The sequence below is a fragment of the Homarus americanus genome, unplaced genomic scaffold, assembly GCF_018991925.1.
Source record: "Homarus americanus isolate GMGI-L3 unplaced genomic scaffold, GMGI_Hamer_2.0 scaffold30858, whole genome shotgun sequence".
Taxonomy (NCBI): Eukaryota; Metazoa; Arthropoda; class Malacostraca; order Decapoda; family Nephropidae; genus Homarus; species Homarus americanus.
Genome location: NW_024737697.1, coordinates 993,019 through 1,006,039, shown reverse-complemented (window position 1 = coordinate 1,006,039; position 13,021 = coordinate 993,019). Strand labels below are relative to the sequence as shown.

At 50.9% G+C, this 13,021-nt stretch overlaps 1 protein-coding gene across 1 annotated transcript; it reads right to left on the bottom strand.

Moving 5' to 3' along the window:
- Positions 1–3,203: 3,203 nt before the first annotated feature.
- On the bottom strand, positions 3,204–12,288 carry LOC121873558 (repetin-like). Its single transcript, XM_042377203.1, has 8 exons — positions 11,857–12,288; positions 9,744–10,124; positions 9,005–9,242; positions 8,408–8,872; positions 8,138–8,274; positions 4,815–4,877; positions 4,115–4,191; positions 3,204–3,516 (listed from the first exon to the last, which is right to left on the bottom strand). Exons 1-8 carry the CDS (start codon positions 12,286–12,288, stop codon positions 3,204–3,206), a joined length of 2,106 nt encoding a protein of 701 aa, XP_042233137.1.
- Positions 12,289–13,021: the final 733 nt, after the last annotated feature.

Below are 13,021 nucleotides of genomic sequence, written 5' to 3'. Positions count from 1 at the left end.
GTCCGTCTATCCGTGTGTGTGTGTGTGTCTCGGCCCAAATGTCAGGCGTCAATGTGTGAGTCAATGTGTAGCTGTTGCCTAAATGTTTAACTTGCTGCTAATGTTCTAACCTTATCTACCTGTCTGTCTGTCTGTCTGTCTGTCTGTATCTCTCTCTGTTATTCCCGTTATTATTATTATTCGTAGTAGTGGTAGTGGTAGTAGTGGTGGTAGTAGTAGTAGTGGTAGTGGTAGTAGTAGATGGTAGAATTTCCAACACAGGACTTCAAACACATCTAACGAAGCCCGTGTTGACGTCAGTGCTCGAGGATTCTGGACGCACAGCGAGTTCTTCGACATAAGGCTTTTCGATCCCATGGCTGCATGTCACCGTAACTTTGTTCAGACGCTGCACACAGGAGGAACGAGAGAACGACAAGATGGGCATACGGGGAGAAATCAGAACGTTGATCAAGGCAGCTTCACTCCTCTGGTGTTCACAACCTCTGTGGATGGGACCAAGTGCAAGATGTTTCTACGCCAGACTGCTGAGGTGATCTCCGAACAGAAGCAGCAGCCCAGAAGTATGTTACAGCCTGGAGAGATGTCGATGCCTTCTCTCTCCTTCGGTCGGCTTTCTCTGCCTCAGGGGAACAGATTCTGCCCAACCCGACAACAGTTGCAGATATTGACTATGAGGCTACAGTCACTGAATGCCACAGATCTGCGGCTCAACTAACTCAACACAGTAGCTACTTATGTATTAGGATATTTATTATTACGGTATGTAGGCGAAGGTGTGGCTATTGGGGAGGCTGGAGGCCACGTTAAAAAAATAGTAGTAGTAGTAGTAGTAGTAGTAGTAGTAGTAGTAGTAGTACTAGTAGTAGTAGTAGTAATATCCAAGCTTCATTATTATCATCATCGTTGTTGTTGTGAGTTGTTATTCCGTGACCTAACTGACGTCATGGGTTAACCTGTCAGTCCTAGAGTGAACTAGAGTCTATAGGTCACTAGGTCAGTTAGGTCAGGTCACGCCCTCCTGTACCACCTCCCTCGGTACACTACAAAGTATATAGACAAATTATAACTATTTTTATTACGAAGAAAAGTAAGGAAAAATATAACTTTTTTTTTATGAATTCTTGTGAGATAACTACCTCTTCCCTCTCTTCCTGTTCCTCCCCTTCCCGTCTCTTCTTTCTCCTCTTCCGTCTTCCCCCTACACACCCCCCCTCTCCCCCCCTCTCCCCGGCCATCAATAACATGGGGATTACTTTAATAACTCATCAATATCACCCTCCCTCTCTCCTCCCTCTCCCTCCCCCCTCCCTTCCCCCTTCCCCCACCCCTTCCTGTACCTCTTCCTCAACTCTTTCCCGTCCGTCCCCTTCTTCCCACATGTCTCCCCCCTCCCACCCCACCCCCTTCATGTCTCCACCCCACCCCCCACTCCCACTCCCCTCTCCACCACCACACACAGGCCAATAAGGTTCTTCAATTATCAACCATCCAACTCGATACGGAAATTGTCCCGGATAGAATGATTTACTGGTTTCTCTCCAGCCACCCCCTTCCCCCCCCCTCCCTATGTTTCCTCCCTACAGTCCTCCCCCTCCCATCCTTTTCCTACATCCCTTCCCCATCCCTTTTCCCCTCCAACGCCTCCTAACCCTACTCTCCTCTCCCAAACCATTTTCCTCCCACCTCCTAACCCCTTTCTCTCCAACCCTTTTTCTCCTCTCTCCCCGTGTTTTCTCTCCCCACTTCTCCTCCCATCGTCTCCCTAGGTGTATCAGGCCATTCTCATAGGTTTCAATAAATCAAGAGAGAGGGTAACTGGCAGACTGAGGGAGAACATAATCAGGCTTCCACACACACACACACACACACACACACACACACACACACACACACACACACACACACACACACACACACACTTAATAATTACTCTTCTGTCTAATTGAAGATTTTTTATTACTCATTCATATCAATTTACTCATTTCATTTCCTTCGTTCTCTCTCTCTATCTCTCTTCTTCCCTCTCCTCTTTCCTTCCCACTTGCCTCTTACCTATCCCTGTTTCCTCTCCTCATCCTCCTCCTCCTCCCACTCTTTCTCTATTCCTCTTTCCCTTCCTGTCCACTTTCCTTCCCTTCCCTCTCACCTCTTCTCTCTCTCCTCTCTCCTCTTCCACCTTCTTCCACCTCACCTCTCTCCTCTTCCCTTCACCCCTCTCCTCCACCCTTGCTTCATCTGTCCACCCTTCCACTCCCTTTGTTCGTGTCCACACCAGAATAGACCTGGTCCTCGCCTGAAGCTAAGTGGTTGTTGTTATCTCAATGAAAAGTATAGACGAAATGAAAAGTATAGATGAAATGAAAAGTATAGATGAAATGAAAAGTATAGACGAAATGAAAAGTATAGATGAAATGAAAGTGTATAGACGAAATGAAAAGTATAGATGAAATGAAAAGTATAGACGAAATGAAAAGTATAGATGAAATGAAAGGACGAAATGAAAAGTATAGACGAAATAAATGTATAGACGAGATAAAAGTATAGATGAAATGAAAAGTATAGACGAAATGAAAAGTATAGACGAAATAAATGTATAGACGAGATAAAAGTATAGATGAAATGAAAAGTAGAACGAAATGAAAAGTATAGATAAAAAAACAAGAAGTATAAATATTAGAAATGATGCACACACACACACACAACACACACACACACACACACACACACACACACACACACACAGGTAATCCTTCTTGTATGGAATATTCATATACAGTCTCTATCTTTTATTTTCACTACGTTTTTCTCTTGAATTATCTGTCAGTATTTCTGTCTCTTGTTGTGTGTGTGTGTGTGTGTGTGTGTTGTGTGTGTGTGTGTGTACCCCAGCAACACACGCCCTGGGAGTCTCCTGTTGGCACTAGGGTAACAGAGTGAGACTAGGGCCCCCAGGTCGCCCATCGCTGTCAGTCTTAGCGAGGAGAGCTGTTGAGGCCAGACGAGTAGATTAGTCAAGTGAGATGTATCGCCGCTGTCTGGAGTTACCATTGACAGCCGCCGCCACCAGCATCAAAACACCGCTTAGGATGAGGTCAACTGGAGTCAACCCTCACTACCACAACACATTATAATGAAAGAAACATCAGGTGTTGTTATCTACACCCTCGACGGCTCCTGTACCTACATAAGTCTTTTTGGAGTCAGTGTTGTACCTGTCTCTCACGCTCTTCAGTTACCTCTCTGTGGCCCCCTCTGTGTCTCTGTGTTGCTCTCTGTGTTGGCTCTGTGTTGCCCTCTGTGTTGCTCTGTGTTGCCCTCTCTGTGTTGCTATCTGTGTTGCTCTGTGTTGCCCTCTGTGTTGCTATCTGTGTTGCTCTGTGATGCCCTGTGTTGCCCTCTGTATTGCCCTGTGGCCCTGTGTTGCTATCTGTGTTGCTCTGTGTTGCCCCTGTGTTGCTCCTGTGTTGCCCTCTGTGTTGCACATTGTTGCTCTGTGATGCCCTCTGTGTCGCCCTGTGTTACATCTTTTGCCCTCTGTGGCTCTGTGTTGCCCTCTGTGTTGCCCTGTGGCCCTCTGTGTTGCTCTGTGTTGCTCTGTGTTTCTCTCTGTGTTGCTCTGTACCCTCTGTGTTGCTCTGTGTTGCCCTCTGTGTTGCTCTGTGTTGCTCTGTGTTTCTCTGTGTTGCTCCTTGTTGCCCTCTGTGTTGCCCTGTTGCTCTGTGTTGCCCTCTAGTTGTGTGCTCCTGTGTTGCTCTGTGTTGCCCTCAGGTTGCCTCTAGTTCTATGTTGCCTGTGCTCTCTGTGTCGCTCTGTGTTGCTCTGTGTCGCCCTCTGTGTTGCCCTCTCTGTGCCTCTGTGTTGCCCTCTGTGTTGCCCTCTGTGTTGCCCTGGTGCCCCTATGGCCCCTCTGTGTTGCCCCTGTGTCGCCCCTGTGTTGCCCTCTGTGTTGCCCCCTCTGTGTTGCCTCTTTGCCCCTGTGTCGCCCTCTGTGTTGCCCTCTGTGTCGCCCTCTGTGTTGCCCTCTGTGTTGCCCCTGTGTTGCTCTGTGTTGCCCTTGTGCCCCTGTGTTGCCCTCTGTGTCGCCCTCTGTGTTGCCCCCCCTCTGTGTTGCCCTCTGTGTTGCTCTCTGGTTGCCCTCTGTGTCGCCCTCTGTGTTGCCCTGTGTTGCCCTCTGTGTTGCTCTGTGTTGCTCTGTGTTTCTCTCTCTGTGTCTCTCTGTGTTGCTCTGTGTTGCCCTCTGTGTCGCCCTCTGTATTTGCCCTCTGTGTTGCTCTGTGTTGCCCTCTGTGTTGCCCTCTGTTGTTGCCCTCTGTGTTGCCCTCTGTGTTGCCCTCTGTGTTGCCCTCTGTGTTGCCCTCTGTGTGTTGCCCTCTGTGTTGCCCTCTGTGTCGCCCTCTGTGTTGCCCTCTGTGTTGCCCTCTGTGTTGCCCTCTGTGTTGCCCTCTGTGTTGCTCTGTGTTGCCCTCTGTGTCGCCCTCTGTGTTTGCCCTCTGTGTTTATGTGTTGCCCTCTGTGTTGCCCTCTGTGTTTGCCCTCTGTGTTGCCCTCTGTGTTGCTCTGTGTTGCCCTCTGTGTTGCCCTCTGTGTTGCCCTCTGTGTTGCCCTCTGTGTTGCCCTCTGTGTTGCTCTGTGTTGCCCTCTGTGTTGCCCTCTGTGTTGCCCTCTGTGTCGCCCTCTGTGTTGCTCTGTGTTGCTCTGTGTTTCTCTCTGTGTCGCTCTGTGTTGCTGTGTTGCCCTCTGTGTTGCCCTCTGTGTTGCCCTCTGTGTTGCCCTCTGTGTTGCTCTGTGTTGCCCTCTGTGTTTGCCCTCTGTGTTGCCCTCTGTGTTGCCCTCTGTGTTGCTCTGTGTTGCCTCTGTGTTGCCCTCTGTGTTGCCCTCTGTGTTGCCCTCTGTGTCGCCCTCTGTGTTGCCCTCTGTGTTCGCCCTCTGTGTTGCCCTCTGTGTCGCCCTCTGTGTTGCCCTCTGTGTCGCCCTCTGTGTTGCTCTGTGTTGCTCTGTGTTTCTCTCTGTGTCGCTCTGTGTTGCTCTGTGTTGCCCTCTGTGTCTCCCTCTGTGTTGCCCTGTGTTGCCCTCTGTGTTGCCCTCTGTGTTTGCCCTCTGTGTTGCCCTCTGTGTTGCGCCCTCTGTTGCCCTCTGTGTTGCCCTCTGTGTTGCTCTGTGTTGCTCTGTGTTGCCCTCTGTGTTGCCCTCTGTGTTGCCCTCTGTGTTGTTGCCCTCTGTGTTGCCCTCTGTGTTGCCCTCTGTGTTGCTCTGTGTTGCTCTGTGTTGCCCTCTGTGTTTGCCCTCTGTGTTGCCCTCTGTGTTGCCCTCTGTGTTGCTCTGTGTTGCTCTGTGTTGCCCTCTGTGTTTGCCCTCTGTGTTGCCCTCTGTGTTGCCCTCTGTGTTGCTCTGTGTTGCTCTGTGTTGCCCTCTGTGTTGCCCTCTGTGTTGCCCTCTGTGTTGCCCTCTGTGTTGCTCTGTGTTGCTCTGTGTTGCCCTCTGTGTTGCCCTCTGTGTTGCCCTCTGTGTTGCCCTCTGTGTTGCCCTCTGTGTTTGCCCTCTGTGTTGCCCTCTGTGTTGCCCTCTGTGTTGCCCTCTGTGTTGCCCTCTGTGTTGCCCTCTGTATTTGCCCTCTGTGTTGCTCTGTGTTGCTCTGTGTTGCCCTCTGTGTTGCCCTCTGTGTTGCCCTCTGTGTTGCCCTCTGTGTTGCCCTCTGTGTTGCCCTCTGTGTTGCCCTCTGTGTCGCCCTCTGTGTTGCCCTCTGTGTTGCCCTCTGTGTTGCCCTCTGTGTTGCCCTCTGTTGCTCTGTGTTTCTCTCTGTGTCGCTCTGTTGCTCTGTGTTGCCCTCTGTGTTTGCCTCTGTGTTGCTCTGTGTTGCCTCTGTGTTGCCCTCTGTGTTGCTCTGTGTTTCTCTCTGCTTCGCTCTGTATTTGCCTCTGTGTCCCTCTGTGTTTCCCTCTGTGCCCTCTGTATTTGCCCTCTGTGTTGCCTCTGTGTTTGTTCTCTGTGTTGCCTGTGTTTCTCTGTGTTGCCCTCTGTGTTTTGCCCTCTGTATTTGCTCTGTGTCTCTGTGTTGCTCTCTCTGTGTTTGCCTGCCTCTGTGTTTGCTCTGTGTTGCCTCTGTCGCCCTCTGTTGCCCCTCTGTGTTGCCCTCTGTGTTGCTCTGTGTCGCTCTGTGTTGCTCTGTGTTTACCCTCTGTGTTGCTCTGTGTTGCCTCTGTATTTGCCCTCTGTTGCCCTCTGTGTTGCTCTGTGTTGCCCTCTGTGTTGCCCTCTGTGTTGCCCTGTGTTTGCTCTGTGTTGCCCTCTGTGTTTGCCCTCTGTGTTGCCTCTGTGTTGCCCTCTGTGTTGCCCTCTGTGTTTGCTCTGTGTTGCCCTCTGTGTTGCTCTGTTGCCTGTGTTGCCCTCTGTGTGCGCCCTCTGTGTTTCTCTGTGTTGCTCTATGTTTCTCTCTGTTTGCTATGTTGCCCTCTGTGTTGCCCTCTGTTTGCCTTGCTCTGTGTTTGCTCTATGTTGCCCTCTGTGTGCTCTATGTTGCTCTGTTTTGCTCTTTTTGCTCTGTTGCTCTGTGTTTCTATTTCTCTGTGTTGCCTCTGTGTTGCCCTGTGTTGCCCTCTGTGTTGCTCTGTGTTGCTCTGTATTTGCCTGTGTTGCCCTCTGTGTTTGCCCTCTGTGTTGCCCTCTGTGTTTGCCCTCTGTGTTTTGCCTCTGTGTTGCTCTGTGTTGCTCTGTGTGTTGCCCTGTGTTTGCTCTGTGTTGCCCTCTGTGTTGCCTCTTTGCTCTGTGTTGCTCTGTGTTGCCCTCTGTATTTGCTCTGCCTCTGTGTTGCCCTCTGTATTTACTCTGTGTTGCTCTGTATTTGCTCTGTGTTTTCCCTCTGTGTTTGCCCTCTGCCTCTATGTGCCTCTGTGTTTCCCCTCTGTTTGCCTCTGTATTTACTCTGTGTTGCCTCTGTATGCCCTCTGTGTTGCCCTCTATGTTGCTCCTGTATTTGCTCTGTGTTGCCCTCTGTGTTGCTCTGTGTTGCCCTCTGTGTTGCTCTGTGTTGCCCCTCTGTGTTGCTCTGTGTTGCTCTGTGTCGCCCTCTGTGTTGCCCTCTGTATCTTCCCTCTGTGTGCCCTCTGTGTTGCTCTGTGTTGCCCTCTGTGTTGCTCCTGTGTTGCTCTGTGTTGCTCTGTGTTTCTCTGTGTTGCTCTGTGTTGCTCTGTGTTTGCTCTATGTTGCCCTCTATGTTGCCTCTGTGTTTCCCTCTGTGTTGCTCTGTGTTTCCCTCTGTCTTCTCTCTGTATTGCCTCTATGTTACCCCTCTGTATTTCCCTCTGTGTTGCCCTCTATGTTACCCTCTGTGTTGCCCTCTGTATTTACTCTGTGTTGCTCTGTGTTCCCTCTGTATTTGCTCTGTATTTGCCCTCTATGTTGCCCTCTGTGTTTGCTCTGTTGCTCTGTGTTGCCCTCTGTATTTACTCTGTGTTGCCCTCTGTGTGCCCTCTGTGTTTGCTCCTGTGTTGCCCTCTATGTTGCCCTCATGTTGCTCTATGTTGCTCTGTGTTGCCCTCTGTATGTTGCCCTCTGTGTTCGCCCTCTGTGTTGCTCTGTGTTGCCCTCTGTGTTGCCCTCTGTGTTGCTCTGTGTTGCCCTCTGTGTTGCCCTCTGTGTCGCCCTCTGTGTTGCTCTGTGTTGCCTCTATGTGCCCTCTGTATTTGCTCTGTTTGCCCTCTGTGTTGCCCTCTGTGTTGCTCTGTATTTACCTCTGTTGCCTCTGTGTTTCTCTCTGTGTTGCCCTCTGTGTTTGCTCTGTGTGCTCTGTGTTGCCCTCTGTGTTGCCCTCTGTATTTCCTGTGTTTGCTCTTGTTGCCCTCTGTGTTGCCCTCTGTGTTGCTCTGTGTTGCCCTCTGTGTTGCTCTGTGTTGCCCTCTGTGTTTCTCTGTGTTGCCCTCTGTGTCTTTCTGTGTTGCCTTCTGTGTTGCCTCTATGTTGCCTCTGTGTTTGCTCCTGTGTTGCCCTCTGTGTTTGCCTTCTGTGTTGCCTCTGTATTTGCCCTCTGTGTTTTCCTGTGTTGCCCTCTGTGTTGCCCTCTGTGTTGCCTCTGTGTTGCCCTCTGTGTTGCCCCTCTGTGTTTGCTCTGTATTTGCCCTCTTGTGTTGCCTGTATTTACTCTGTGTGCCTCTGTGTTGCCCTCTATGTTGCCCTCTGTGTTGCCTCTGTGTTTCTCTCCTATGTTGCCCTCTGTGTTTCCTCTATGTTGCTCTGTGCTCTTGTGCCCTCTGTTGCCCTCTTGCCCTCTGTGTTGCTCTGTGTTGCCCTCTGTGTTGCCTCTGTGTTGCTCTGTGTTGCCCTCTGTATTTTCCTGTGTTGCCCCTCTATGTGCCCTCTGTGTTGCTCTGTGTTGCCCTCTGTGTTGCCCTCTGTGTTGCTCTGTGTTTGCCCTCTGTGTTGCTCTGTGTTGCCTCTGTGTTGCTCTCTGTTGCTTTGCTCTGTGTTTGCCCTCTGTGTTGCTTCTGTGTTTGCCTCTGTTGCCCTCTGTGTTGCCTTCTGTGTTGCCTCTGTGTCGCCCTGTGTTCTGTGTTGCCTGTGTTGCCTCTGTATTTGCCCTCTGTGTTGCCCTCTGTATTTGCTCTGTGTACCTCTGTATTGCCCTGTGTTATCTGTGTTGCCCTCTGTGTTGCTCTGTGTTGCCCTCTGTGTTCCTGCTCTGTTACTCTGTGTTGCTCTGTGTTTCCCTCTGTGTTTACTCTGTATTTCCCTCTGTATTTGCTCTGTGTCCTCTGTGTTGCTCCTGTGTTGCTATGTTGCTCTGTGTTTCTCTGTGTTTCTCTGTGTTGCCCTCTGTGTTTCCCTCTGTGTTGCCTGTCGCCCTCTGTGTTTGCCTCTGTGCCCTCTGTGTTGCCCTCTGTGTTGCCCTCTGTGTTGCCCTCTGTGTTGCTCTGTGTTGCCCTGTATTTGCTCTGTGTTGCTCTATGTTGCTCTGTGTTGCTCTCTGTGTTCTGCTCTGTGTTTACTCTGTGTTGCCCTCTGTGTTTGCCTCTGTATTCGCCCTCTGTGTTGCCTCTATGTTGCTCTGTGTTGCCCTCTGTGTTTCCCTCTATGTTGCCTCTGTGCCCTCTGTATTTACCCTCTGTGTTGCCCTCTGTTTCTCTGTTGCCCTCTGTGTTTGCCCTCTGTGTTACCCTCTGTGTGCCCTCTGTGTTGCCTCTGTTGTTGCCCTCTGTTGCCCTCTGTGTTGCTCTGTGTTGCCCTCTGTGTTTGCCTGTGTTTTCTTGCTATATGTTTACCCTCTGTGTTGCCTCTGTGTTGCTCTGTGTTGCCCTCTGTGTGTGCCTCTGTGTTTGCCCTCTGTGTTGCCCTCTGTGTTGCTCTGTTTGCTCTGTGTTGCTCCTGTGTGCTCTGTATTTGCCCTCTGTGTTGCCCCTCTGTGTTGCCTCTGTGTTGCTCTGTGTTCTCTGTGTTTCCCTCTGTGTTATCTCTGTGTTGCTCTGTATTTGCCCTCTATGTTGCCTCTGTTGCCCTCTATGTGCCTCTGTGTTGCCCTCTATGTTGCCCTTCGCCCTGTGTTGCCCTCTGTCGCCTCTGTGTGCCCTCTGTGTCTGCCCTCTGTATTTTTGTTGCTCTGTGTTTCTCTCTGTGTCGCTCTGTGTTGCTCTGTGTGCCTTTCTCTGTGTTGCTCTGTGTTGCCCTCTGTGTTGCCCTCTGTGTCGCCCTCTGTGTTGCTCTGTGTTGCTCTGTGTTTCTCTCTGTGTCCTCTGTATTTGCTCTGTATTTGCCCTCTGTGTTTGCTCTCTGTTGCTCTGTGTTGCCCTCTGTGTTGCTCTGTGTTTATCTGTGTTTCCTCTGTGTCGCCCTGTGTTGCTCTGTGTTGCCTCTGTGTTGCCCTCTGTTCTCTGTTGCTCTGTGTTGCTCTTTTGCCCCTCTGTGTTGCCCTCTTGTTGCCCTCTGTGTTCTGTGTGTTGCCCTCTATGTTGCTCTGTGTTGCTCTGTGTTGCCTCTGTGTTGCCTCTGTGTGCCCTCTGTGTTGCCCTCTGTGTTTGCCTCTGTATTTCTCTGTGTTGCCCCTGTGTTGCTTCTGTGTTGCCCTCTGTGTTGCCTCTTCTGTGCCTCTGTGTTGCTTCTGTATTTGCTCTGTGTCGCTCTGTGTTGCTCTGCCTCTGTGTTGCCCTCTATGTTACTCTATGTTGCCCTCTGTGTTACTCTGTATTTACTCCTGTGTTACTCCCTCTGTGTTGCTCTTTTGCCCTCTGTGTCGCCTCTGTGTTACCTCTGTGTTGCCCTCTGTGTTTGCTCTATGTTGCCCTCTGTGCCCTCTGTGTTGCCCTCTGTGTTTGCTCTGTGTTGCTGTATTTGCTCTGTCCCTCTGTGTTGCTCTGTGTTTACTCTGTGTTGCCCTCTGTTGCCTTTGCCTATGTTGCTCTGTGTCGCTCTGTGTTGCTCTGTGTTTGCCTTCTGTGTTGCTCTGTGTTGTCTGTGTTTTGCTCTGTGTTGCCCTCTGTGTTGCTCTGTTGCCCTCTGTGTTGCCCTCTGTCTTGCCCTCTGTGTGCCCTCTGTGTTTTCTGTGTTGCTCTGTATTTGCTCTGTGTTGCCCTCTGTGTTTGCCCTGTGTTTGCTCTGTGTTGCCCTCTGTGTTTCTTCTGTTTGTTCCTCTGTTTTCTCTTGTTGCCCCTCTGTTTCTCTGTGTTGCCTCTATGTTGCCCTGTATTTACCCTCTGTATTTCTCTGTGTTTCTCTGTATTTCCTGTGTTCCTCTGTGTTGCTCTATGTTACCCTCTGTGTTTGCTCCTTTGCTCTGTGTTGCTCTCTGTGTTGCTCTTATTTGCCTGTGTTGCCTCTGTTGCTCTGTGTTGCCCTCTGTGTTTGCTCTGTGTTGCCCTCTCTGTGTTGCTCTGTGTTGCCCTCTGTGTTGCTCTGTGTTGCTCTGTTTCTCTCTTGTGTTGCTCTGTATTTACTCTGTATGCCCTGTTGCCCTCTGTGTTGCCCTCTATTTGCCCTCTGTGTTGCCCTCTGTGTGCTCTGTGTTGCCCTCTGTATTTGCCCTCTGTGTTGCTCCCTCTGTGTCGCCCTCTATGTTGCCCTCTGTGTTGCCCTCTGTGTTGCTCTGTGTTTGCCCTCTGTGTTTCCCTCTGTGTTGCCCTCTGTGTTGCCCTCTGTGTTGCCCTCTGTGTTGCCTGTGTTGCTCTGTGTGTTGCCCTCTGTGTTGCTCTGTGTTGCCTTCTGTGTTGCCCTCTGTGTTGCCCTCTGTGTTGCCCTCTGTGTTGCTCTGTGTTGCCTGTGTTGCCCTCTGTGTTGCCTCTGTGTTGCCCTCTGTGTTGCTCTGTGTTGCTCTGTGTTTCTCTCTGTGTCTCGCTCTGTGTTGCTCTGTGTTGCCTCTGTGTGTTGCCTCTGTGTTGCCCTCTTGTTTGCTCTGTCACCCTCTGTGTTGCCCTCTGTGTTGCCTCTGTGTTTCTCTGTGTTGCCCTCTGTGTTGCCCTGTGTTGCCCTCTGTTTTGCCCTCCTCTGTGTTGCTCTGTATTGCCCTCTGTGTTGCCCTCTGTGTTGCCCTCTGTGTTGCCCTCTGTGTTGCCCTCTGTGTTGCCCTCTGTGTTGCTCTGTGTTTGCCCTCTGTGTGTTGCCCTCTGTGTTGCCCCCTCTGTGTTGCTCTATGTGCCCTCTGTGTTGCCCTCTGTGTTGCCTCTGTGTCCCTCTGTGTTTCCCTCTGTTTACCTCTGTGTTGCTCTGTGTTTGCCCTCTGTGTTTGCCCTCTGTGTTGCCCTCTATGTTGCCCTCTGTTGCTCTGTGTTGCCCTCTGTATTTGCCCTCTGTTTGCCCTCTGTGTGCTCTGTGTTGCCCTCTGTGTGCTCTCTGTGTGCCCTCTGTGTTGCCCTCTGTGTTTGCCCTCTGTGTTGCCTCTGTGTTGCCCTCTGTATTTCCTCTGTTGCCCTCTGTGTTGCCCTCTGTGTTGCCCTCTGTGTTGCCTCTGTGTTCGCCCTCTGTGTTGCTCTCCTCTGTGTTTCTCTCTGTACTCTGTGTTGCTCTGTGTTGCCCTCTCTGTGTTGCCCTCTGTTGCCTCTTTTTTTTGCCCTGTGTTTCTTGTTGCCCTCTGCCCTCTGTGTTGCCTCTATGTTGCCCTCTGTGTGCCTCTGTGCCCTCTGTGTTTCCCTCTGTGTTGCCCCTCTGTGTGCCCTCTGTGTTTCCCTCTGTGTTGCCCTCTGTGTTGCTCTCTTTTGCTCTGTGTTTCTCTGTGTCCTGTTTTCTGTGTTTGCCCTCTGTATTTGCTATCTGTTCCTCTGTGTTGCCTCTGTGTTGCTCTGTGTTGCTCTGTTTCTCTCTGTGTTTCATCTGTGTCTGCTCTGTGTTGCCCTCTGTTGCTTTGCCCTCTGTGTTGCCCTCTGTTTTCCTATGTTTGCCCTCTGTTTGCTCTGTATTTGCTCTCTGTATTTCTCTGTGTTGCCCTCTGTGTTACCTGTGTTGCTCTGTGTCGCCTCTCTGTGTTGCTCTGTGTGTTGCTCTGTGTGCCCTCTGTGTTGCTCTGTGTTGCCCTCTGTGTTTCTGCTTTGCCCTATGTGCCCTCTGCCTCTGTATGCCCTCTGTGTTGCTCTGTGTCGCTCTCTATGTTGCTCTGTGTTTGCCCTCTGTGTTTGCCCTCTGTTGCTCTGCCCCCTCTGTGTTGCCTCTGTGTTGCCCTCTGTGTTTCTCTGTGTTGCCCCTCTGTGTTGCTCTGTGTTGCTGTGTTGCCCTCTGTGTTGCTCTATGTTGCCCTCTGTGTGCCCTCTGTCTCCCCCTGTGTTTCTCTCTGTGTTGCCCTCTGTGTTTGCCCTCTGTGTTGCTCTGTGTTGCTCTGTGTTGCTCTCTGATGTTGCTCATGTTGCCCTCTGTGTACCCTCTGTGCCTCTGTGTTGCTCCTGTGTTGCCTCTGTGTTGCCCTCTGTGTTTACCCTCTGTATTTTCCCCTCTGTGTTCCTCTGTGTTTTCCTGTATTTACCTCTTTGCTCTGTGTTTGCCCTCTGTGTTGCCCTCTGTATGTGCCCTCTGTATTTGTCTGTGTTGCTCTGTGTTTCTCTCTGTGTTGCTC

Excerpts from the sequence above, each read along its gene's own strand:
- LOC121873558 (XM_042377203.1), bottom strand. The coding sequence starts at position 12,288 with ATGAAACACAGAGAGAAACAGAGCAACACAGAGCAACACAGAGGCAAC. Across the intron at positions 8,873-9,004 it reads CACAGAGGGCGAATACAGAG|AGGGCAACACAGAGGGCACA; the intron begins GCAAACACAGAG and ends AGGGCAACACAG. Across the intron at positions 8,275-8,407 it reads AACACAGAGCAACACAGAGG|AGCAACACAGAGGGCAAGAG; the intron begins GCAAACACAGAG and ends AGGGCAACACAG.